Source organism: Xiphophorus hellerii, chromosome 1, assembly GCF_003331165.1.
Source record: "Xiphophorus hellerii strain 12219 chromosome 1, Xiphophorus_hellerii-4.1, whole genome shotgun sequence".
NCBI lineage: Eukaryota > Metazoa > Chordata > Actinopteri > Cyprinodontiformes > Poeciliidae > Xiphophorus > Xiphophorus hellerii.
In genome coordinates, this window is record NC_045672.1 from 2,335,224 (window position 1) to 2,361,750 (window position 26,527).

Sequence of the window (26,527 nt, forward strand, 5' to 3'; positions counted from 1 at the left end):
AAAGGTAATCAGCAGATGAGGCACCTGCTCTTCTAAACTCTCTTTGAATGAAATCTCTTTGTGATTTTTTTTTTTCAAACCTGGTTGAATATGAGTGCACGTTGTATATTGATTTGGATTTTGTGGGCCTTGGATCCAACTGACCCTGCCTCACTGTGACTCCGCCCACACTCTGCTCTGATTACTGGTCTCAATGGGTGAGGCTTCACCTCCATCCTCTGAATCCATATCCTCACACAGGATAACATTACTCACAACTTTTCTTCACTAAGCTGTTTACAGCCACTCATAGGAGTGTTGCACCTTGAAGTACTTAATACAATAAGCTTAGCAGATGTGCAGTTCCACAAGGTGTTTGCTAATTGTTGTTGGCTAGTCTGAAGGAGCTGAATGAGGAAGCACAGGGGCGCTTTGTGAGGCGGAGGGCTTAAGAGGTGTGAATGTGCAATCATGTCATTTAAAGTCTACCAGTTGATTGATTCCTTAATTGGATTTCATTGTAAAAATAAAAACAGACAGGGGCTGCACAATAGTGCAGTTGGAAGCACTGTTGCCTTGCAGCAAGAAGGTCCTGGGTTCGATTCCCGGCCCGGGGTCTTTCTGCATGTCTTCCCTGTGCATGCGTGGGTTCTCTCTGGGTTCTCCAGCTTCCTCCCACAGTCCAAAAACATGACTGTCAGGTTAATTGGTCTCTCTAAATTCTCCCTAGGTGTGAGTGAGTGTGTGTGTGTGTCTGTCTCTGTGTTGCCCTGCGACAGACTGGGGTCCTGTCCAGGGTGTTCCCCGCCTCTCACCTGAAACGTTAGCTGGAGATAGGCACCAGACCCCAGTAGGGACAAGGGTGTAAGAAAATGGATGGATGGAAATAAAAACAGCCGAAAATATGCATGGAAGTTAAATATTCAAAAACTAGCTTAATGGCTTGTGACTTATTAAAAGTTAAATGAAGTTTGTAGATTGAAGTAGGCAGAAGCAGTAAGCGGTGAAAGAGTTTCTGCAGAATTTTGATAAATTTTAAAGATTTTCAATGTATTTCATTGGGAAACAAAGTTTAAATATTTAAAATTATAATAGCTGAAATTACCAGAAGATGTAGCGTAACTCTCCCAAATGAAGCTGAACATTTTGATTATATAATTTGTTGAAATTAGTTGAAGTATGGTTAGGTTTTTAAGAATCATAAAATGTATGAATGAAAAAAAAATTCTCACTCGAAAGTATCAGTATGGGAATAGTTTGGTGATTCAGGTCCTGCATTTATTTAGTATCAGATCAATGCCAAGATATGGAATATAGCACATCAGGACCACTTTGTGTTTGTCTCATGAAATCAAATGGTTTATTATCTGTTAAATATTTGTTTTGGTATTTCTAGACTTCAAAACCAACATGAAAAGACAGAAGTTTCAATTTAATCTGTAACCTAATTTCAAGCTCAATTTAATATCTCAGTTATGTGTTAATGTTAATACAAAATTTACTATTGTCAAATTGACTCTATGTGGAACACCAGGCAGAAGATGACAAACAATTTGTCCACAATCCTTTCAATCCATAAAAGTTATGGTGATATTGACAAATATACATGTTCTGCGTTTGGCTCCTCCAGTGTAACTTCATGGAAGTTACAGTCTGATAAATAAGTTAGACAGCTCAAAGCAAAACAATACCTTCCACATTCTTTTCAGAGGAAATCATAAGACTCTAAATTATCATCACACAGTGTGGAAAATACCACAAGTTCGTTGGACTTCGCCTTATAGACTTGTCTGGACTGTGCTTGGCTGGTCTGCCTGTCAATCATGATCAATGTCAACCTATCAGAGCCTTAATGTGTTGGAACTTTCTAGTGTGGCAGAACAGGTGTTTTTTGTAGTAGCTTGCATTAGTTCAATAGTTAAGCAACTGTATTATAAAAAAGGAATTATAAGTGTGATATTTGCTGATCATTTTGTTTTGTTGCATCAAGAATTGTAAGTTGAGCGACAATAAAAGGACGCCACATCTTTGAACGGATGCCTGCAGTTTTTTCAGATACAAATCACCACGCACTTTAGTTCACACAGCAAACCTAAATGGATTAAAAAAGCACAACGTCAAACTAATTAATTTAGATATAGTTTGTCACCTATAAAGAAACGTGCCACAGCCAGTTCTTCTGTTTATTTTGCAGTTTTTTGTTTTCATGTAATTTAATGTAAACAAGCTACAGGGAGCAAGAATAGTGAAAGTAATAGTAGAGTGGTAGTTATATGAAAGATTCCTCACTAATCTTGCTGTATAGCAAAAACTATTAAGTGCTAATATCAATGATGCATAGATCAACCCCCCCGCCCCAACACCCCATACCCTCCTGTTACTAGTTGTCACAACAGACCTGTAGCTCTTTAGAAGACAGTTGATTATTTATACCACAAAGTTTTCTGCAGAGGTAGGTAGAGGCGCTGTGGTGGCTGGAAGGTTAGTTTGCAAATTTGCTTTGTATTTTACAACATAGTCAGTTTACAATTTAAAGAAAGAAAAAAACTTCTTGAAACAGTTCTGACTCTGAGAAACAAGTTTTTTCACTGCTGGTAAACATACCCTGTTTGTCCCCATTCTTCACTATCTTTTGTCTTTGATAGATGATCAGATTGACTGCAGAGAGTCTGCAGCTTTGCTGACAAAGTCTGAATGCTGATAATCAGGTTTTGTGTGTTGACCATGAGCTGTGGCTACTGAATAGTTTTATAGAGCCTGGAAGGTCTGTAATACTTGCACTTTTGGTATTGATACAATACCAAGTAAATACATGGCTAGTATCAGAATACCAATTCTGGTATTGATATTTTTTCTTGAAATTTTATTATGTTTTTTTTTTTTGTTTGCTTTTTCTTTTTACAGATTTGACTTCAGATTGTGATTATGATAAAATACAGGGCAAAGATTTCAGGCAAATAAGTGTTTTTTATTTACTAACTTCTATATAAGAAGGAAAATAAAGTACTGCTCCTTTTATCTTCTACTGCACACAGCAGTGTTACTGTGAAGCTGCATTCATTGGGTGATTAAAAAGATTGTATTTGAAAGAAAGCAGACATTTTGAATGCAAATCTTACAAAAGTATAAAATCCTGCTCTCACAATAAAAATGTAAGCTCTGGATATTTGGCGTTTTAATTTTACATATGCACTGGAATGAGCTCTGTCAGGAAATTCCAGTAATTTGATCGACATAGTAAAAGAAAAACTGCAAAAAACAGTAATGATCTCATCACCCAAGTATTGATCCAATACTAATACTTACTTACCTTGGTATCGATAGTTTAGATTGATACACCCAAACAGAACAACAGGCATATAGTTGTAGAAAAATAGATTCTTCTAAAAACATCATGGTCATATTAAGTGTTTATTGAACATTTTTGAGAAGGGTTGTTTCAATCACTACATTTTGATTTTGCCTCTTAAAAAAATTCAGTGTTGTTTACAGCAAATATGAAAAATCCGAAAGTGTTTTAGTTTCTGACATAGTTAACACATAAAATAATCAATACTATTATGGGGATAGTTTGTTGGACACAAGAAAATATATACAAGTTTATGCCAATAAATTATTGTGCATTTGTTTCTTCTAAATTAGAAGAAACAAGTAACGTTATGTAAATAAGCATAAAATTAATAACATAACCACACAAAACAATGCAGCTCTGGTAGATGTTTTCCAGTTAGGAGCTCACATGTTTACAGAGGGACTCAGTGACGTAGCTTCCTGAACATGCAGCTGTGCATGCAAATACGTATGGTGGCAATTGCAGGCAATTGCATACAAAAAAAAAGAAGACATAACAGTGTCCTCTGCTGGCAAAACTAAGGTAAAACAAAGAGGAGGAAAATTGCTGCAAAAAATTACTAAACATTATAAACCTTGGAGAAAATGTAGAATCAGAACCAAAACATGAATGTAAAATTGATTTAAAACATTGTATTCTGTTCAGTCATTTCAGATGTCTTAGACTGGAAATGATATTTGGTCGCTTCATAATTACTGGATTATTCTTAATAAAATGGCTCTGAGTGTTAAGGTTATCCTGAGTTATCTCTGTAGTTAAGCTGCTATTAGCTCAGGACAAACTGACCTCACTTATTTCTTCTTTTACTGCTCTCTTCAATTTGCTGTTATTTCAACTGTTAACTTTATGTTTCGGCTCAGTTTTTTTCTCTTCAATGACGGACTTTTGCTATATACAGTATATGTACTACATACTTATATTTTAGTATGTGGGAATTGTATTAATTCCACTGTCTGAGTTATAAGTTATGAATCTATTTTTAATACTCATGTGCCTTGAAATTGGGTCTCAGGGACAAATAAAGTTATTTGAATTGAATTGAATTGAATTGAATTGAATTGAATTGAATTGAATTGAATTGAATTGAATTGAATTGAATTGAATTGAATTGAAGCTACATCTGGCTGGAGTTCTGTTTGGCTATGATACCTTCCTGGATGAGAGCATTTGCTGAGATGATGAATGAGATGTTGTATCCTGAAGGTGAAGTTCTGGAGGAGAAGGGTCTGTATACCTGACGGGGCCTAAGTTCGGCAGCTGGTGGTGTACTCTTTGTGTTTCTTGTCTCATGCAGGCAGAGGGCGGAGCGACAGGTGAGTGGAAGGTGAGTTCTAGCAGTGGGTGTCTCAGAAGATGCCTTGGGGGGCGAGAAACTAAGAGGTCAGCACTGAAGACAGCAACACTTCAAAAAACACCTCTTTAGACCTACCTAACTTACCCAGCTTACTGTATAATAAAAAATCTGCAGATGGAACTAGTACTTTTCAAGAATTATTGTTATGTGTTATGTATTCTGCAGGCAAAAAGGTCCAGACGTTTTGCTAAGTTGGATGGTTGCCAGGGGTGATGAAAGGATTTCTCAAACGTGCAATAAAGAGTGAAGGTAACAGTCCATGTTTCTGACGAGGGAATAACAATATAACATGATGTAAAGCTCAAAAAAGTTGATTTTACATAATACTGTGCCTGTTGGACAAAATCATATAGCTGACTAAAAGTTACTTGTAAGTTAGTTTTGACCTATTTCAAGTGTACTGAGATATTTGTACTAGGCTCCTGCCTCAGCCAGCCTTTAGAGCAGGCTGCAGGTTGGAAGCTGCCATCTGTAGCTGCTGACACACACGGACACTCACCCCCACACACCCACCCACACACACTAGGTCTGCAGACGTTTTCATGCCTTTATTAATTCAAGCATTTGTTTAGATAATTTGATCTGGATGTTTCTGGGACTCTTGTGGGAACATTTGTCCGTTTGGTAGGTGGCTTCATTGAGGCCACCCAACGTGTGGAAAGGACATCTGTTATGGTAAACTCAATTGCTCTCCACCCCACTATATTTTCAAAGGGATACACAAAATGATCCAAACGAGACAGGTTGTTCTCCTGGAAAAAGTCCATTCTGAGTCAGGCAGTGTGAACAACAGAACTGTCCTGCTCACAAACCCAGTTGTCACTGTACAGATAATGTAGCAGGGGGTTGTTTTATGGGGTTCCACACACCCAGTCATGGTTTGAGCTGCCCGCACAACCTGAAAACTCCAGAAGGATCTGGATGTAGACAGTCATTAAGGTTGTCATATGGCATCTATTCTCTTCAGAGAACATAACTTTCTTTGACTTTTCAGTGTCTCAGTGTTTAAAGACATAAAAAAGATCTTTTAAGATGTTTTCTCTTCTCTCAGATGCCATTTATGATGACATAATAGAGTCAACATCAGAAAGATGTTCATTTTGGTCAAAATTAGCTTGACTTTTCATGGACATCCAATCAGGTCTTGTGACTCTTTTAAGGTAATCCATGTTTGAGTCTAACATTGATTTTTTGACACCAACTGTCCTACTATGTTCATACTCTGCAGCGATGGGTGATTGTGAGGCCTTCTTTGTGAAGCTCAACAATCCTGCCACATTCGAAGACAGAAGTCTTTTTGTCTTTAGCGTCATCAGGGCACAACAGGATGAATCAATGTCAGAATATGACTTTAGTTGGAGTTGAAATACAGTTTTCAAGATTTTCCACTAGAGTTTGGTGCCTGTTCCCTGTTCCTGAATTTTGCAGCAGGGCATGTGAATACTTGTCATTCTTTCCTGTGCTGATCAGATGTGATTCTTCATTCTTGTCTCATCTGGTCATAAAACATAAAACTTATAGATGTTGACACCTGGAACAAGCGTTTCTTTCTTGGTTTGTCTTCCACTTACTCCATGTTGATGATAAACTTGCTTAGACGGGGAAGAATTGCAGTACTGCTTCAGTAACTTTCAATTTACTACGACACTTACATTCTCTCATATACCCTTAATTCATCTGTTGCATTTCCATTACAAATGTGCACAAATCTTTGTTCCACTAATGTTGGAAAAGGACAATTTTGCAATTGTGGTGTTTCCATTAAATAAGAAACACAATTAAAATCACATGTGAATAAGCTTTTTTATTTAAAATCATGCCATGTCTTCCTCCTCCTTCTACCACTTCTTGTCGTCTTTTTCACCTTTTCTGCCAGTAGTAACATCTGTTTGCTGATCATGTGATTTGTGTGATGCAGATTAACTGTTTCCATTGCAGTTTTGTGAAATACACTAATTTTGATACAGCTGAAAAATCACCTCAGCCTTGCACAAAACCTTTTTATCAAAAAAGTTTTTTCCAAATTGGCATGTTCCTGTTAAATAAAATTCTTTTTGTAAATCCATTTTGCACAATTTTATGGCTAATAGAAACACAGCTACTGACTGCTAAAATATCTTTGTGTGATCTTTAAAGTCAGTTTGTCTTTTTTGTTTCTTTGGAGCTGTTGGTTCCATAGTTTAGGAATGAAGAACAGCAATAAAACTCTTACTGTTCTTAACTAAGCATCCAAACTGATCATCAAGACACAAAAGATGACAAACACAGCAGTCAACCTCACAATTCAGTTCAAAATCAGACTTTAATCAGGTCAAATGACTGTAAGGGGCGGATTAGCCTGGAATGTGCACACACAACAAGAATCTTCAAGACAGATGGACATGAGGACAGTGTAGGAACGCTTAAGGAGGAGGAAACAATGAGAGCAGGGTGGAGTTCATAAACAGGTGGAAATACAAGGACAGAGTGACTGGAATAGAGAAAACAAACAGGCCATGCTCACAGGGTTCAAAACGTAGAGACTGAATTCATAGAATCCTGTAAAGTCTTGAGTCAGTCATGCTGTTATTACAGAGAAAATATGGGCAACGTGGCTGACTTAGGTCAGAGCACAAACCAGGTTGTTGTATTTTGGAGAATTTCACTTAGTGGATCAAAGGTTCATGAAAGTAGACTTGAAATTAACCCAGTAGATGTACGCATCACTACCATGCTATAAGACTTGTAATATAATAAATTCATGTGCAGTATGGCTTATTTCTGAATCATATTTTTATTGTAGATGTAGCAGAAAGATCGTTTGATGGACTCAACATTTTTGTTTTGTCAGAATTTTTAGAATTACATTTATACTATAATGACAAACGTATTCACTCATCTAGTTTAATAGTCTTGTAAACTTGAGTGACATCCAAGACTTGATCCATGGGATTTAATATGAACAGTGACATACAGTAGTTCTGTATTCATCAAACATTACAATAAGCATAATACAGCAAGGAGAGTGCTGTTGTCCTGGAAACAGCATAGAATAGAATAGAAATATCATTTATTGTCCCATAATGGGGACATTTCTGTGCAACAGCAGCAAATAGACTCACACTAAAACAGTATAAAATATATATTACTAGAATAAACATACTGTATAGTAAGGGCACAATTTCAACATAAATAAATGTAGCTATAAAAATACTCCAGTCCAGAGAAATGTGCAACTGAGGTGGTTCATTTAAAAAAGATTACAAAATGCCAAACTCAGGCTTTGTGTAGTTTGTTCAACATTGAATTTATTTCCTCACTAGAAACAAACTCAAACGGAATGTTAAAATCACAGTTACAGAGAAAAATAGACTAATATCCAAATACAGCACTGCTACTGTCTGTGGCATTTGACCAGCCCCAAATGCCAAGAGTCTTTGTAATGACTTTCATGAAATAACACACTTTGTATTGTGTCAAAACAAGTTCAACTAATTTCCCTGGTGTGATTCTGTGGTGCATTAAAGTAGAACTCACACTGGAATTTTCATAAATAAAAACACCTCCAAAGTGATTAAAGCATCAAATGTTGGCAGTGTATAATTCAGAAGGCCTGAAACAGTAGAACCATTTCCAAATGGTTCTACTATTGGATAGTTTTAACAAACGGAACAACTTTAGTTTGAAAGGAAAAAATTATACAGTATGTATAAAAATCTGGTTTCAACTGTATACATATGTAATGCTTATTGAGGACAATAGATGCACAATATCCTTTACTAAGATGTACGTGATTTATATTTCTGCAACTTATTTCTGCAACATGACCTCCAACCAGAGGTTAGTAGAGCAGCTAAAGATTGGACGTTAAAAAGGTATTTGTTCTTTATCCAGTGAAGCAACTGAATAAAGAGTTGGTTCACAATACTGTTACTTCAAAATAATATTAACAGGTAGAAGTAAAAAGCATGGCAGAGTAAAACTGCTCCACCATGTAAAGTTTTTTATTCAAAATCTTAGCAAATGTTATTACATTTAACTAGTTACCCTGACTACAAAACATAGAAATAATTTCTGGAAGACATGTCCAGATGTTTTGAGTCGGATGAACCATCACCAAGTTGGATGAACTTGCTGAAATTTTTGCAGTGCCAAAAAGTTCAGCAAGTGGTAAAGTTTTATTTTACCACTTTCTCTTTTCTGTAAACCACTTGTGAGAGAAAATTCCCAGCATCTCATGAGAGTGAATGACATTTCAACTTACCATTTCTTCTAAAGGCTTGAATTGCCTGAACAACCGGGTGTCTGGTTCACAGAGGAAGGTGTGCCAGAAAAAAAACAACAACAAAAAAACACTTAAAGGAATGCTCAGGAGTTAGATTATGAACAATAGCATGTAATCAGCAAATAAAAAAAATCACAACAAAACAGTCAAAAGCAATATCCATGTCAATGTCATTGCCCTGTGTACCTGCTGTTCTGCACATCACCGAGTGGAATAAGGCGTGTCAGCTGAAAAGTACACTCATGGTCCTATAGTTATTGTTTACGTCAAACACGGAAGAAAAAGAGCAAGGAGATTTTGGCTGCAAGTTGGCAATAAGTTGCCTCTTATTTTGGAAACAGTTGCAGTCGGCCCTCTGAAACAGTCAGATTATTAATTTTAGGGAAAGAATTTTCATCTTCACTGAGTTGACACTTTTCTCAACATTTGATCTTGGTATCAAACAGAAACTTTGATACCATATTTTCTCACCCTTCTCTTGTTTGTTGGCACATTTACAGTAAACAAGGAATTTGCAGCGGATGTGACTTTACTCATACATAAAATATGAGCTTCCCCTTTTTGCTGTATATCAACACAGAAGCAATAACAGCTGCTTTATTCTCACCAAGAAGATATAAAGTTTCCAAATACATTTAATGAATTTTGATGAAGATTTTCTTTTTTGCTCAGTATGTTGTGTTTTAATTGAGCCAGTTTAGGAAGATACAAGGGCATTCCTGAAGCTGGATGTATTTGTTCTTACATCACTGCTTTAAAATCACAGCTGGTGGTTTCCAGAAAGAAGAATTGCTGACATTTCCTTTAAAAAAGGTCCTATGGATTTTTGCAGAGTATTTTCCGATCAATAGTAACCCCATTGCTGGTGTGACTTCCAGGCATCACAGATGATCTTGACTCTGGAATGTTGCTGTGCGAACAAGTTTGGCACCTCCTACCTCTGACTTAGATAAGAACAGGCATTGTTTCTTGTTTGCTCTTTGCCGTACCTGTCTCTCCACCTGTGGATTCTCTTAATGAGAAATAAGGATAAGATACTAGTTGCTCACTTGGATGGATGAAAGGTTTTCTCAAGAAGAGAGACAAACACGAAGAAAGAAACTACAACCAGAAGAGAAAAAAAACTGCAATTCTTTTCAACCTTCAGTATGTTTTTATCAAAGCAAGAGGATCAGCTTGCCCAGGAGCTGAGCTGTCCCATCTGTCTTCAGCTCTACAATGATCCAGTTGTTCTACCCTGTGGGCACAACTTCTGTCGAGCTTGCATCTCCAAGTCTGCTGACCCCACATACAGCGACAAAGAACCTCTACGCTGCCCAGAGTGTCGCGAGACCTATGACGGCGTCGATACCCTGCAGAAAAATGTCAAACTTTCCAACATTGTTGAGGGTTTCCAAGTCTCTTCCCAAAACATTTATGAAGAGATCCTGGATGTGATCAAACCTGCAAACCCAGAGGCAGACAATGTCATTTTCTGTGACCAATGCATAGATGACAAGACTCCGGCGGTGAAGACCTGCCTGAAGTGTGAGGTGTCGCTGTGCTTCAGGCATCTCCAGAAGCACAACGAGAGGGAGTCCTTCAAGACTCACTCTCTGGTGGAACCTCAGAAGGATTTGGGGAGCAGGGCCTGCCCCGACCATAACCTTCCACTTGAGTACTTTTGTTCTAATGACATGAAGTCTCTGTGCATCACATGTTTGGAAGGCCATAACGAGAACCACGACGTCCTCACCGTCAGTGTGGCAGAGGAGGAGATGAGACGAGCCTTGGAGAGCCGTGGCAAGGTAGTTTTTTATGTACCTGATTACATTTACTGTGTTTAGGACGCAAGAACTAGCAGATTTACACAAGACAATATATTTATTATGTACAGGTGGCAAATAAAAGAAAGGACAATGAAAAGTTTTTTTATGGTGTTCTAAGGACATTACCCTCAGTTCAGTGGTAAACACATTAGTTTTTATAATTCTAATGACTACTCTGGACTTTCTATCAGATTGCTGAGTTGGAATGACAAGAATATTCTGGGCAGAGATAAAACCAGGGTCACATGGCCTCTATGAGGTTGGGGGGAAAAACTCCTGGTCCCAAAATGGTTCACATGCAGTGTTTTGTAAAACATGACTGAGAACAATGCAAAAGCAGACACAACAGATTATCGCTGATGAGAACAGTGTGATCACTTCTGACAAGTCATGCACAGTTCTAGGTTCTGCATGACTGCCTTAAAAATGCTAGTTGATCTTAATCTTTAATCAGTGTAGAAAAAGCACATCTATTAGAAGATATCTATAAAAGAACATCAGTGTACATCCTTGGACTTGTTCTATGCTGTGCAAGAAAGTTGCATCCTGTTTTTCCAGATTCTCTTTCTGTCCATACGATGTAAATGTCAACACATTAACTGCATGTCTGCAGGTGGTTTCCAGCCGACTGCAACTGACAGAGTGCCTCCTTCAGAAGACACAAGAGGACCAGGGAGCCTCCGAGGCTGTCGGAGATAAAATGGTCAACAAGGCAGTCTCACTTATGGATAGTATGGCTTCAATAGTGGACAGGTAAGGCCCTGTATATTGATAGAAGCTTAAAATGGTGCTACTGTACATTGGGTCTATTTAAATGCTAAACAAAAGCACAACACCAATGCTGCATTGGTATAAATTGGTGACTATTTACTTGTTGCCAAAGAATCATTGAACTTAGTGGCTATAAGAAATGGGCACTGTAATGGAGGCATCTGCCAACATGGATTCCAGTTGTGCGAATCCCATATGAAATTTCTTCACTGCCAGCTTTTCTAGGAAGGAGTACAGCAAATATATGCCTTCAGAATAAAAGCCAACAGCTTTCAGACATGGTCAAACCAAAGTTGTAAATGTTTTACTGACCAAATGATGACGACATCCTCATGGTCCTCAGAATTTAAAATACTGCAGGCACTCACCACAATAAGACATGTCTTAATGTTACGTACAGGGTGAGAGCCAATCAACAGGCTCACAACAAATCTCACGGCCTTTTGAAGAAACTCATTTACACAACTTTGAGTGGCTATTTTTCTGCCTTCAGGTGTTAGCTAGCTGTGCTGAAACACTGATAACAGTAGTTCGTTAGTAAACCAGAACAACTGGTGATTTGGTTTCAGGTGAGTTATTTTTAGCACAGTCCTGCTCTGCAACAGTTCTAGAGCTTATATAATTTTTAGCATTATATAGTCATGCTTGTAAATATCAATATATTTTCATATATAAATGAAAATATATGTAAAAAAAAATATCAAACTGCATCCTCAGCAATCTTTACTCTTGCATAAGCTCAAATTAAAATGATAAACTTTTACATGGCAAAGAAGCGTGATGATTCCTGGATTTCTGGATTAAGAGTTAAATGTTGATGCCAAAATTACTTTTGAACTATTAATGACTTGTTAAACTAATACATAAATACAAGACTAAAACTTTTTTAGGACAGCGTTTGTGTATCAGCTTGCAGTATGTTCTGGAGAAATGACCTTTTGCTTTCATTTTAAAATGAAAGAGACCTTGCATTACGCAATGTACTGATTTGTCCAATTTACCGTGAGTACATCTAGTCTTTAGCTGCTGGTAATAACTTGAGTAGCAGGTTTAGCAAGTGACTTTTGTAGAAAAAAAATGCACACCCATCTTGGCACTTCACTAATGTGGTTAATGACAGTGATACAGTGATCCACCCGTAAACCTTTTATTAGTTAATTCAGCAGACAGTAATAGGGAGGATTTAGTTACTTGATTTTAAAACTTTTATATAACATCAGGTGGTACAATCTTGTCAGAATGTTGGTGTCCAGCTGAAAAGCATGCCAGTTTTCATTCAGTTTTTATTTTAAAATACTAATGTAAAGTGAAAATGACAACCTGTTGGTGACATGACATTCTCAGGTTCAGGGAGCGACTGCGTTTGATTTTGGAGGAGGAGAGAAGGCAGCGGCGCAAAAGCTGCCAGCTTGGAGTGAGTGCATTGGAGGAGCAGCAGCAGCTGCTGCAGGAGGCCCAGAACAGTGCATCCGAGGTGCTCAGCGAGACAGACACATGCGCCTTCATACACAGGTACAAACATAATCTGTCCTACATTTTACTGAGTGATTCTTACAGTGTCTTGCAAAAATATTTGGGCATTGGGGGGCATTGCCCGCCCACAGAGTCAGCCGTGCCCCCCCTGGACTAGAAGCTGTTTGTTGTTTTTACCTTAGAATTGCCAACTTTCTGTTATTCCTATTAATTTGATACAGTAGGGGCTTCCGCACTTCCCATATATGTGCCCTCTGTCACTGTTTTCAGCCGTTAAAACTGTTCAATCCGTTGTTAACACGTCGTAACCTGTTTTTCCGAGCCGCCTTTAAACGCAACACGAGCGTTACTACGCTCGCGCTGGGTTTACACCTGTGCGGCAGCGAAGCAGACCTGCTGCTGCTGTGCAGAGCTGCACAGGTGTGTGTTAGAATCATGCGGCAAACCAGCAAAACGCAATGAACTTTGCACAGTTTTCCCAACAAACTAACCGACTGAGTTGAGTAAAGCTGTTGGATGCAGGTAATGTTAGCTAAAAGATCACTAGCTAATAACAATACAGCACTTTAAGCTTGTTAACAAGTAGCCTGTAGACTACTGATGTTGTTGTCTACGTTCAGCTACGTAGATTCATTTTGCCCCCCCCCCACCCCCACAAAAAAAGATAAGTCGATGCCCCCCCTGTTAAACTCGTCTGGAGCCGGGACTGTTTACAACCCTTAAGTTCCTAATGTGTTCTGTTGGAATGTCATGTGATAGACCAACATCAAGTCATGTATCACTGTTAACTGGGTGGACAATAAAATTTTTTTTTTAAGTTTTCACAAATAATTTCTTCTAAAATTAGTGCTGAGCATAAGTTTTCAACATTCTTTAATCTAATATCTCATTCTAAAATCTAGCCCAACCAGCTGTGGAGTCTTGCGTGTTAACTCGACAACTACTAGTGAAGCACCTTACCTTAAACACTGTAAACATGTGAAAGAAGATACTCTAGTCAGATGAAGCCAAAATTGAATTTTTTGGTTCATGATGATTCTCAACTTGAGACTGACCAAAGGGAGTGATTGGCCCTTTGTAGAAAAAAATATGATGTATAGAGGAAAACAAACACTGCACATGACTCTGAGCATGTCATCACTGTGAAACATGGTGGTGGCAGCATCATACTATTGGAATGTTTTTTTTTCAGCAGGGACAAATAAGGTGTTCTGGGTTGATGGGAAGATGGATAGTGGTAAATCCAGTGCAAACCTGTAAGAAAACTTGATTTGATACAGAGGCGGAGATTTGTATTGTGGTTGAATGAAACATGCAGCCACAACAGCAATGTATTGTTTTAGATAAATATAGACTTGAAAATTGTGGTTCCATCTAGTCTGACTGAACTTGGTTTATTGCACTAAGAAGAGTTGTTAAGATTCCAGTCTTTATATGTGCAAAGCTGGGAGAGACAAACTTCAAAATACTTGTACAATTTAGTTGTATATGCTCTGAAAAATAGTTTTACTTGCAAAAAAAGATATCTATGTGTGTGCTTATTAAAAGTCTACGGTTTTCATGCATATTTTTATTTGCATTATGACTGGATATGAAATAATTTTCTTCTTTTTTTTTTCGCTCATCAGATTCATGATGATTGAACAGAAAGTGAGAGATGCTGCCACAGGCAGTCTTCCCAGCACGATTTCCTCAAAGGTTGACCTGAACACCAAGCGTCTCCAGACAGACCTCAAAACCATCGACTTCCGCACAGAAATGGTCCGTCTCCTTGACACCCTTCACATCCTGCTCAACCCTCTGGAGGTCACGTTCAACGTCTGCACTGCCCACCCCTGCTTGTTGGTGTCCAACGACCTGCACACAGTCAGATGCACCAGCTCCAAGCAGTCCTACGTAGACCACCCGGAGCGCTTCCTGAGTGCACCTCAGATCCTGTGCAGCCAGGGTTTTTCCACAGGCACGCATATCTGGGTGGCAGAAATGGGCAGCAGCTGCATGTGGTCCCTTGGCGCGTGCTACAAGACCATCCCTCGCCGTGGAGACCACAGCCGCCTGGGGAACAACTTGGTGTCCTGGAGACTACAGTGGAAAAACGGCAAGCTAACTGCGTACTCTTCATCTAGCAATGCTGCGCTGGGGGAGACGTTCCAACATCCATCTAAGATTGAGGTTGTGCTTGACTGTGAAGGTGGAACCCTATCTTTCCACACTATCCAATCACGCAGAGAACACCTTTACACCTTTAAGACTGTGTTTAAGGAGCCAGTTTACCCAGCTTTTAGTATCCATTCAAATACATCAGAGTCTTGGATCACTCTACAAAGTCAGATGTGACACCAACATTTGGTCTGTAACTTTCCCTGTGCATAGATATGTTTGGGGTATTCCTGTTTTTAGATCTTTATTCACACGTTTGTTCTTACCAAGTTTGTTTAAATGTTGATATGTAAGTAACTAAAGTAGTCTAGGTTTTCTCCCGGAAACTCGTCAACCCAAACTAAGTGTCAGAAACTGGAAGTTCATGTTTTACTTTTTCATGAAAACACTAACGATGGCCTGCCTCAAAAGTGTGGTTTCGTATTCCTACTGTTCACCATCACAAATAATTTACTACAGTAATAATCAAAAAATTTGGAGAGGATAACATCTAATATTTGTAATGGAAACTCCATACTTTATTCCAGATTAACATCAAGTTATTCACAAAGGTGTTTTTTTCTCATCTGCACATCAACATTTGTCTACAGTCAGCTAACGATAACTGACCTTAACAGAGAGGTTGATCTATGCCTTTGTTACAGCCTGGCTGGATTACTGCAGTCTCTGTTGGAGATTTCCAACAGAATCCTGGACCAGATCCAGCAGGTCTAAAGCTCAGTCGCTAGTCGACTAACACACACTAAGCCTTACCAACATATCACCCCCTGTCTCCCAAATCTCCACCGGCTGCCTGCCAAATACCACATCACTTACAAGATCTTCTCACCTGCAAATCCTTCAGTGTCCTAGGCAGTGGGCACCTGTCAGACCTTCTTCAATCAAACACACTGAGTCAGACCCAACAGTCCTGTGTGTCATGTGTTCATTTTCTGTCGCTCGCACCAACCTCTCTCTCATCTGAGTTACAAGATGCTCTTCAAAACGTTGTTTGACTTTACTCCTTGAGTTTAATTATGCACTCTATGTAAAACATCCCTGAGTTTCTTGAAAGACACTAGTAGATCTTAGGTATCATTGTTCTTATTACTATACAGTTTATATAAAGTAGCATGACTATTAGGCTGACATTATTTAGCATTTTTATTTAATCATACAAGATGATGTGTGATTGGTTTACAAAAGCAGTCATGATTATGATGTTTTTGTGGAGTACATGCAGTATGACACAGGTGTTTTGTACTTCTTACATTGTTTTGTTTAACATCGACCAGGTTTCCTTTATGTGATGTAGTTTCTTTAAGCTAAGTGCATTTCCCCTTTGATTTTATTTTTTATTTTGCATACAGTAAACAGGAGACCGCTGACATTTAGCATGAGACATGTTTTGTGTTTAGGGTACAAATAAATTATTTGACACACAAAGTTTGTAATGGTTGTGTCTGTCACTGACTTTGCCACTGTTGCGTAGAATGTATTGTCACATTCTGAGCCAGCCTGAGGTATAAATAAACTTTGGGTGTGTTGATCACATGGCGAGTTTGAGGCCAAAAGAACCACAATTAGAATTTACAGCTGGTTTTCTTATTTGAATCCACTCCTATCTCTACTTGAGTTTTACATGATGTGCAGATTCAAGTACCAACATATGAATAAACTCAAACACACCACCATCCTGACTGGTTGCAGGACAGCCCTCAAATATCTGTCTTAGTCCTTACACAACCTTGCGCTGGCCCCAGTGACATGTATCTTTTGCATAATTGAATTGTGATCAGGTCTTAGTTTGAAAAAATATATTTAAAAGTTTTAGTTAATTTATTTGTTTCTTTCTGAAACATGTAACATTAATTATTTTATGTACAGTTAAAACTTTATTTAACTAGTCCATTGGTAGTAGAAAATGCTTCAGGTTGGTTACACAAATGCATTTGGAAATACATGAAGAACACTCCTCAAGCTAAAAAATCTGTGTGGGAAACTCAGACATAATTGAGCAGCCGAGTTCAGTAACTGATGACTGATACACTCCAGTAAAAGTTAACTGTAAGTTTTTGATTAAAAAGATAAATTTAAAAATCATTAGGTCATCAAACAAATCAAATGTTCTATAGTTTTGATTAGCTTAGCTGGAACTGGGTCCCTGAATGAGATTTCCCATCAGGACCTCATACAACATTTGGCCGCCCATGGCTATGTACAGGCTTTGCATGAATGAACTGCCAGTGGGGTTGCCAGGTTTAGATATAATCCCGTAAATATCAAACATTAATTTTACTCAATGAATTATACCTGTCGGCAGTTTGAAAAAAACACGTATGTCCAGTTAGTCGCTTCTTTGGGTTGATTCATTTGTGGGAATCTATCCTCCAGGTTTGAAACGCCACAGAGAACGGAGGATATAATACAGAAAACTGGCAACCCGTACCCCCATCTGTCACACATTCTGTCATTGGGCAGGACACAAACACTGTTTCATGATAGCGCCAATATTCAGCTAGCAGCTAATAAGTAAGGTAAAAGGGGAAAGCAGGAGGCATGGGCTCGGGGGAGAGTACGACCAGGAAAGTATCCTTCGGCGTGGATGATGAAGACAGAGTCAGGATTCTCCGCGGGATAAAGGTAATGCTAATTTAGCTAGCGTCCGATAAGTCATGCTGACGATAGTTTAATGCTGGCCAGCTGGAAGCTTGTTGCTCCAGAGCACATACACAACAAACCCTCAGACTGTGGGGAACGTCAGGTGTACCACCTGTGAAGGAGGATGGAGGAGCTGCGAAGGTGGTGGAGCAGGTTGATTCACGAGCCCTGGAGGGTCACTTTTCCTCTTCGCCAGACTTCATTGGATGCAAGAGGGCCGTAGCAGTTCAACGTAATTATTCGCAAACTAATTTACGTAGCTGATGGCCAATTCAATGTGGAAATATGTAAGGTATATAGATAACATCGGCTTAAAAACTTTCTATCTAGACTAATATGCTTTACTTTCTTATGACACCTTATTATTTTGAGCGTTGTAGTATATTTACCAATTATGATGCGAAATGAACGTAAAGTACGGTCACTATTGTAGATGAACTTGCGTGCTGCATTGCTGCTTTGTCATGAATTCATCTGAGAAGTAAATGTCATCACAGCCTGTTTTGTATTTCTTTTGAGGGCTTAAAATGATTAGTTTTTGAATGGAGTTTGGTGAAAGGCTTTTAAGCATAGCAGTGCTGCATTCGAGGGCGAGTTTGCGTGTCGGAATTTTACATTATAATTAACCACACGTAAGAAAGGACGGGATATTTTTGTGGTACATTGTGGCAAGACGTTTGGACAAAGTAAAATGTGCCATTTGTCCTTTTTGTTGCTTTGTATGTCCATATTCATGTTTTAAACGTTTCTTTTGGCTTACCAAATGAGACTCAACATTTCACATGTTCCAGTCATATTTGTGCAAATACCTATTTTAATGTAACTACTTAAAAAATACTACACTGAACAGTAGTTTTTCAAAACTACTGTTTAGTTGTTTAAAAAAAATTACTGTTTTTTTTTTTTTGCTTTGACAACAAATGTAAGCTTATTCTCCTCTTGTTAACCAACATCTTCCACCCAATTTGTTAACTCTCAAGCATCTGCGACCAGAATTTGTCCTTGCCGTTTTGTCCAGCCAGAGTTTTCTCTTTGGGGTTGTTTTCATGCATTTGTGGGATCACAGCAATTGATGCATTAATATTTGATGATTGTTTTTAAGACTTATTTCAGAATTTAGACTCACGACGCACTGGAATTAAAAGATTCTATCTATTTCAGGAGTTAGGTTTTCTTAAGTTGTCCAAAAATGTCTGTCAAGAGCTAAAAGTCAAAGTGATAACTGTGTTTGCCAACTCTAGCTGCACATTCAGATTTAATGAGTCATAGAGCGTGTCAGTGAATGGCCCTGCCCTCTGCGGTTTTATGTGTAGCTATGTTTAACCGTTTCCCATAGAAACATCCAAACGGCTGTATTAGTGGGACCTGGTCTGTATTTTCAGATTTAAGTTGCTCTGACCTGTTTCTCTTGAATAAATCTGCACCAAATATTGTGTATTATTGTTCCATATTATATTATCAATGTTTGTTGATTAAGATTTGAAGTTGTTTGTAGACTGTTAGTTTGTATGCTCCATATCCAGCTCCTAAATGTCTCCTCTTTCCCCTGGCAGCTGTCAGAGGACGTTCTCCAGAGGATGAGAGGAGTGGCTAACATTCCTCCAGAATCCTCCTCTTCAGCCACAAGTCCTCAGAAAGAAAAAGGTAAAAGTTTGACTTTAACTGGTCGTTAGCAAAAGATCATATCTGAACTTTACTCTCTTGTTGATGTTGGACTTTAAAATGGAAAAACTTCAGAGTGTTCCGATTATTTCTAATTATAGCATGAAGAAGCAGAGTGTGTCAGTAACGAACTCTTGAAAACACAAACACACACACGCACACCCCCCCACACACAGCCACACACTCCCACACCCACCCCTAAATTCATATTTATAATATGAATCATGAATATGAATTATAAATATGAATTATGCTCTTCAACGTGTAAAATTCAGTCTTTGGAGCTTAATGCTCACCAGAGAAAGTACTGCATTGCTGAATTGTCACCGTTTCTCATATGAAATGTTTGGCTTTGTGACCAGGTGCCTCTCGCAGTGCCAGCTCAGCCTCTCAGGCCCAGCAGAGCCCCCCTCACCGGGCCCCGCCCAGCAGCAAGTCCGGGAAGACATTCGCTAAAGATGAACAGAGAAGGTGAGTAAGACGGTCAAATCCAAAACCCATTTATTCCTGGTACACAAACGCAGCATTGATGATCACATTTAGCTTTATGTATTGTAGCTACCTCACTTATTAGTTGCCTGGAGGAGATAATGATGTCTTCTATTTAGTCTGCAGTCAATAACTTATGACAAGACAATTTTTCTCCTATTACAAATAAAAAAATCTGCCAATGGAACTAGTCCTTTTTTCATCAATAATAAGGAGTTATTTAATCCTATCTTATTTTACTTCTATATCTTGCTGGAAAGTTACTTGTAACTTAGTTTTGTCTTATTTTAGCTGTACTAAGATATTTGCACTAGAAACTAGACCAACAATCCTTGGTAAGAGTTTCTGCTTTTGCAGTGTACCTATTGTTGCTATTGACATTTTCTGCTCCTTGATAAATTATTGAAGTAGTTTTATTGCCTGTCACTGGTCACCTGTATCTAATGGGAAAATGCAGACTAGAACAATATGGAATATTTCCATCTCTAAACCAATCTGGACAAATACTTAGGGAAAGGAATAATATCCAATTTGTGGTTATGCATATAAAGCTTGACCACTGTAGAAATATCTTTCATTCATTCATAGTAAAATGTTATAGTTACATCTTTGAAAAAAGCTCACAAATGGCCTGAACTGTGAATATTTGACTTGCGGAGACATCTCAACCATTTGAGTGTAACAATAACAGCCAGGATTAAACACTTGTCAGGTTGTAAGAAAATGGAGCCTTTTCTGTAATAATTTATGATTTATGTTGTAATTTGTATTAGGTATGAGCGGCAGCAGACGATACTGAAGGATGAACTGGCCAAGATGGCAGAAAGAGAGAGGGAGGCAGCGAGAGAGGAGCTGGTTAAAACCATGAGCCGAGAACGACAACAAGCACGAAAGGAAGCAGAGAAGGCCAAAGAATTGGTACATACACACACATGCATGCATGCACCCCCCCCCCACACACACACACACAACAACCTCACAATGTCTCTCTTTGTTGGACACACCTTCTCAATCAAATCACAGTACCCAAAGTCCATCCTCCTGAGAAATCTTTCCCTTAGTGAAATCTGTCTTAGAATAATTCTTTACTCAGAAGATAAAAGAATTTGAACATTTGACACAGATCCTTTCTGTCCAATCAGGCTGAGTTTGAGCCTTTTTTTCTTTAAAGGTTTTGTTTGCTCTAGTGGCCTTTATTTGAAAGTAGTTTGACAGGAAAGCGGGTAATGAGAGAGGGAAGACATGTGGCAAATTTCACCAGGCCGGTAATCGAACCTGCGGCTATCGCCACGAGGACTAAGGCTTTTATATGTGGTCATGGTTTGCCCCTGCACCACCACAGCATGTTAAAATGTATTATTTTCTTTCGTCTTCATTATTCTGACTACTTTTTTGTACCTTATTCTGTAAAACACTGTACAGTTAAATTAAAAATACTTCTATAACCCTAGAAATAAAGTAAATTAATCAGATTTCATAATAATTGAGATCATCTCTGTGTTATTTCAGTTTCTATAGAAACAACAGTCTTGGTTCTGAGAAAAACATAAGAAGTAGAAGGTACTTGTTGTCTTTTCTGTTGCAACTATCAAAATTTCTCATTGATATTAATTCTGCAGATTTACATGTAAAGTGCATTATAAATAAAATGTTATTATTAATAGGATATTCTAACATCACCACATTCAGTAGGAAAGTACATGTTATTTGTGAATGTGATGGATTTCATCCTAGAACAATCACAGGGGTAACCTGTAGGGGGAGCTGCTGTCTTTCATTTGCAGGAATGCGTTTTTAGTTTCTGTTCTCCTTTTTTTTCTTTTTCATTTTTTGTTTCTGCAGAATCAAGGTTTTACAAAAGTTCAGTGGTGTAACTGTTTTAAAAAAAACTAATTAACTTGAGTGTCTGTGAGTCGGAGGAGATATGCTTTTGTGGAGTCAAGTCATGATTCAGTTTGCTGGGGTTTTTTTTTTCTCCAGCCAAATTGCAAGTTGGAGTGTTTTGTACTGACACAAATTGCTTCTCGGGTTTGCATTTGTAATTTCCATGGTGATACTCGCTCTGCCTCACTCCTCCCTTCTTATCCTCACCTATTTCCTCCCTGTTTCTTTTCTATCTTTTCCTCGTCACCGTGTTCTGCATCCCTCATCTTCTTGCTTTTCTGTCTTTCTTTCTCTCAGCTCCCCCCCCTCCCTCCTTACCACCTCCATCCTCCATCTCCTTCTGTCTTTTTTTCTGTTTTCTATCCCAGCCCATCACTCTCTCCTTTCTGCCCTGGAGACAGTATTATCAGCGAAGTGCACGCGGTAAATTGCACCCTGAGAGTTTCCTGGGGTTGCAGATAGGAGTGGGGCAGCCTTGGAATTATAGTTGTGGAAAGGGGAGAGCTTGTTGTACACACCAGTTGGTGCCTTCATGTGACTCTCTTGCTCCCCTACTTCCACCCCCACCCTCTGTGTTGAGATGTGCTGTAGTGCCCGTCTTATCTCCACTCCAACATACTCCTACTTCTAATAAAAAGCCTGCTGGAGGGATGGCGTGAGCAGAATGACCGGTTGTGCGGACTGGACTTCCTTATGCTAAGGGCTCCTTGTAATTACTTTGTCCTGTGCCATGAATGCATATATGAAATGTAGGTAGATTTTTTTTTTCTTTCATATTTTTAACTCATTTTTATGAAGCCGGTAGCAGATCAGAAAGCATTTATCCTCTGGAGATCCAGTTTCACAAATCGGATCTTTTAAATCCAAGACAAAGTCACAAGAAAGTAGAATTTTTTTTTTCTCTTCCAGAGTTTCAAGAACAAAATTGCATCATTATGTTCTTCCAAATCCTGATTTTGAAGGTCTTGGAACTTGGTCTTGGGTTATAATTTGCACAGAACCTTTTTCCATGTGTGCTGTTCGAGAACAACAGGAGAGCACCGATGAAGACTTCTTAGTAGTTCTGCACTTGAGTTTTTATGAAGTATGAAATGTCTTGGTCAGAAAGAAGAAATTTGTCTGTCTGTGAGTGGTATTTATTTATATGGTTGTTGTTTTCTTTTCTCTTTAGAAGAGTTATGTCTTTAAAATTACAACACATCCGGGAAGTATGCTGTGCTACCCACATTTTATGTACATGTTTAAATTGTGTTAAATTCACCTGTTTTCTCAAAATTGTAAAAAAAAAAAATAATACATTCATGAGAGAAAGCTTCAGACTTTTACATGAGTAGCTTCAGTCAGACTTTTCTGTCCAGTTTTCAAAGTGTGTTCAGTGTTTTATTAGCCTGTCATGGGCCAGTTTCTTGTCTCAAGGTTTACCATGGTTTTAAGAACCTGCTATCTTAAAAACCTTAAAAATGTTCTGTCATATCGCTCCTGTGGTTTAAAGTCCCTTTAATAAAATCCTAGAGAAAGTTCTGGAGCTTGGAGCAGTCACCGGTCTGTTCCCTGTCTCGGCCCACTTACACTCATTTCTCATTCACATGAAAAGAAGCTGTCTTCTTCGAAAGTTATGTGCTGAGAGCTAAATTATACTGCTTACTTCTGTTGTCATCACACTCCTCTAAAGGTAAAGTTGGCATGCTAAAATCCTAGCAGGGTGCAAGCTAGCCAGCAAAGCCTGACTAATTAGCCTTCTAATGTTACCTTTCAGTGTTGCTCTGTGAGCAGCAGCATTAACAGTTAGCTGTTAAAGTTAGCCACAGAAACTGGACATTTTACTCAATGTTATCATATCTCTTGCCTAACATTAGCAATTAGTGCAGCAGCTAGCATTATAAGTTAAAGAGAATGGTCTTTATGTGTTCCCTAGAGAATGTGGGCACTTTGTGCTGAGATCGACTAAAGGCTGCCAACATTTCTAAATCCAGCATGTTTCATAGGTAATCACTGTGCAGTAGACCCTATTTAAAGGCTATGTGAGAACTTCTTTTAGACATGATTCATTAAGTCTAGAGAGCTAATCCTAAATTTGCATGTAGATATTCAACAGTGTTTAGAGCAAGCTAAACTGCTGAGTCTAAATGGGATTCTAACTTAGAAATCATTGTATGACGTTAACATGTCCCACATAAACAAAACTAATTTTGTAGAGCCATGATAGCCACAATAATTCAAAACAAAAATTGATGGTGTAATAGTGAAAAATGATAATGTATTTATGCTGGATGAAAACAATTCTCATTTTAAACTTGCGTGTCATTAAGTCTTTTAGCTGTAGAACAGGCAGCAAACTCACAACAGGCATTTTATCAGTATGACAAGATCCAACATTCAGTCTGTTTTCAAAAATGAAAAGTCATAAAAAGTGTTTCTTGTCCAGCATAAATCATAATTTCATAAAAGGAACAATATTTTCTCATAAACCAGATATTTGCAAAATGAAAAATACATACAAGTCGTTTTAAATATACATTATTATTATTATTATTATTATAGCAATTATGAAATACCCTGCTCATGTAGGAAAGATTATCTGAAATAAATAAGTCATTTATTTCAATTCTAGCTCATTTCACAGATTTTTGTTTTATTATTTAGTATTTTTTGTCCTGGCAAAGACAAGCCTACACCTAAACTTGTGATAATCATATTAAAATATATGTCAAGAAAAATACTTCTTTGGACCATTTAGTCAATATTAAGACATATTCACTCTGTCAACATTTAAAGACTTGAAAGTGTTGCCATATTTTCAGTGAAACAGGAAAAAGTTTCAGTAAGACTGACCATAAGGGAAGATTGGAAACACAAGCTTCCAGATGATTGAGTATTTACTATATAACTGGGTGGAAGAAGGATTTAAGGATGAAAAAGATGTGACTGAACATTTTGTGAAGAGTTGGAATGAAGAATATAGAGGAGGCGAGAATGAATGGGATTGAAAGAGGAGATGACACACTTTTCCTCAAAAGAAGGGAATGAACCAATGGATGAATAAGAAGTCTTTAAAAGTAATTTAACGTTTCCCGAAGGATCAAGAGGAGGTGGAAGAGATTAGCGACAACGGGCGCCTGAAAAGGGAAAGGGGTACCTATTTGTAATGTTTCTTTAGGCAATTGGATTTCTAAAGGAAGAGGGTATTGCTATATGATTAAAAGGAAATTTGCAAGATGATTAAACATTTTGCACCATTAGGAGTTGCTGGAAAAGACTGACAGGAAGGAAGGGGGATAAGGAGACGGATTGATGGAGCAAAATCTGAAGCATCAGACAAATAACATGAAAAGGATGAAAGGAAAGAGACTGACTGAATAAAATGACAGATGGTATAACTGTCAGAGAAACCCAAAAGGTTAGCTTCCACTTATTAACAGATGTGGATGAGGGAGCAAAATTGAATATTATTATTAAATATTATATAAATTTAAAACACCTCTTTTTAAAATGTCTGTGGGATGTAATCAAAAATGTAAATCTCTGGTAAGGATTTAATTAGCTCCTGTATTTCTTCCCATCTAAAATGGCTAAGATTTGGCATATGCCTGTCACATCTGGTGCACATGATGAGAACATTACTTGAGATTTTCAAGGAGATTTTCTCTGTTTAAGCCTCAGACATTTAGTTTTGATGTGGTCCAGACTGTTGAATTCAGAGTGGACACCATGTTAATCTGAAACCTTCAGAATTATGATTGGAATTAGGAGTCTGGTAAGGGATTAAAAATATCTCAAAAGAATTTGATCCAGATCTGTGTTTGTCCTTTTTTTGTAGTAAGCAAACACTTTCTACACTTTTCCACTTACAGACTTTGAGTCTGTCAGTATAGTCTTAAGGCATTGATGATGAAAGTTATCAAAAGCTTTTTGAATGATCAAAGCAGGTGGGTGTGGCCAAGCCTCAAAATCTGACTTCTCACCATGGAAGATGAAATTGCAAAAACGTCAACACACAAGGTTGTAGCTGACAAACTTTCTGTCAAGATGAAGTTGAGTTATGACTGACTGGGCTGGGTGGGCGCATTGAATTTTGATATCTCACCATTCCCATATGGTTGGCTCTAAAAATGCCATTTGCAACAAACAGAATAAGAATATTTGTCAACCTACAGTCAGATCAGATCAATGGGACTGCACTATAGCTTGAATCAACTGTGTGCTTAGAATGTTTATTATTGAATATTGTGGATTTGATGTACCTTCCTGTTGCATCAGATCTACACCAAGCCTATATAGTGGCTTGATGACATTGCCCATAGGCTGGGTTAAAGTAAAAAAAATCACATATTTCTGTGGTGACAGTCTGTATGTTTCAAACCATCTAATAGATGATCATTTCAAACGACCTATTCCAAATACTACATTGAGTCTTCAATAATCCTTCACCACAGAATAGCAGGTGACTACAACTTCCTTCAGAAAGATTGGATTTTAACTGAACTGAACATAATTTTAAAGTCTTATTTTAATTGCCGCCTAGTGGCTACATGCGTGTAAGGCTCACTAAATGAATAAAAGTGGCAGTGAGGAAAATTCATAGTAGTGAGAAAGCCTGGGTGGCATCTAGAGCAGGAGCTCCTCAGTGCTGCTTGACTTGTTTATATCTTTTGTTCAGTGAATAAACTGGGTTAATTTTTGTTGAATGGACA

General features: G+C 38.1%; 2 protein-coding genes across 4 annotated transcripts in view; both read left to right on the forward strand.

Annotated features, from left to right (window-relative positions):
- Nucleotides 1-9,909: 9,909 nt before the first annotated feature.
- LOC116725987 (E3 ubiquitin/ISG15 ligase TRIM25) lies at nt 9,910-16,589 on the forward strand. The gene is made up of 4 exons (XM_032572437.1): nt 9,910-10,736; nt 11,371-11,510; nt 12,873-13,040; nt 14,630-16,589. The coding sequence occupies exons 1-4, from the start codon at nt 10,098-10,100 to the stop codon at nt 15,336-15,338; spliced, it is 1,656 nt and encodes a 551-aa protein (XP_032428328.1). The 5' UTR covers nt 9,910-10,097; the 3' UTR covers nt 15,339-16,589.
- Nucleotides 16,590-17,580: 991 nt separating this feature from the next.
- LOC116723653 (MICOS complex subunit mic25a-like) overlaps nt 17,581-26,527 on the forward strand; it is a 71,017-nt gene continuing 62,070 nt past the window's right edge. Inside the window, exons 1-4 of one of the 3 annotated variants that reach the window (XM_032568717.1) lie at nt 17,581-17,783; nt 19,355-19,445; nt 19,826-19,934; nt 20,726-20,870. In XM_032568717.1, coding sequence (XP_032424608.1) covers nt 17,700-17,783; nt 19,355-19,445; nt 19,826-19,934; nt 20,726-20,870 — 429 coding nt within the window. In that variant the 5' untranslated portion in view covers nt 17,581-17,699. Of the gene's footprint in view, nt 17,784-17,822; nt 18,034-19,354; nt 19,446-19,825; nt 19,935-20,725; nt 20,871-26,527 lie in introns of those variants that run through there. The other 2 variants (XM_032568726.1, XM_032568734.1) reach the window with 2 other exon arrangements.

What these genes read in the sequence shown, in the direction of transcription:
- LOC116725987 (XM_032572437.1), top strand. Translation starts at nt 10,098, where the DNA reads ATGTTTTTATCAAAGCAAGAGGATCAGCTTGCCCAGGAGCTGAGCTGT. An exon ending in CCTTGGAGAGCCGTGGCAAG is followed by an intron (nt 10,737 to 11,370) that starts GTAGTTTTTTAT and finishes GCATGTCTGCAG; the next exon opens with GTGGTTTCCAGCCGACTGCA. An exon ending in ATGGCTTCAATAGTGGACAG is followed by an intron (nt 11,511 to 12,872) that starts GTAAGGCCCTGT and finishes TGACATTCTCAG; the next exon opens with GTTCAGGGAGCGACTGCGTT.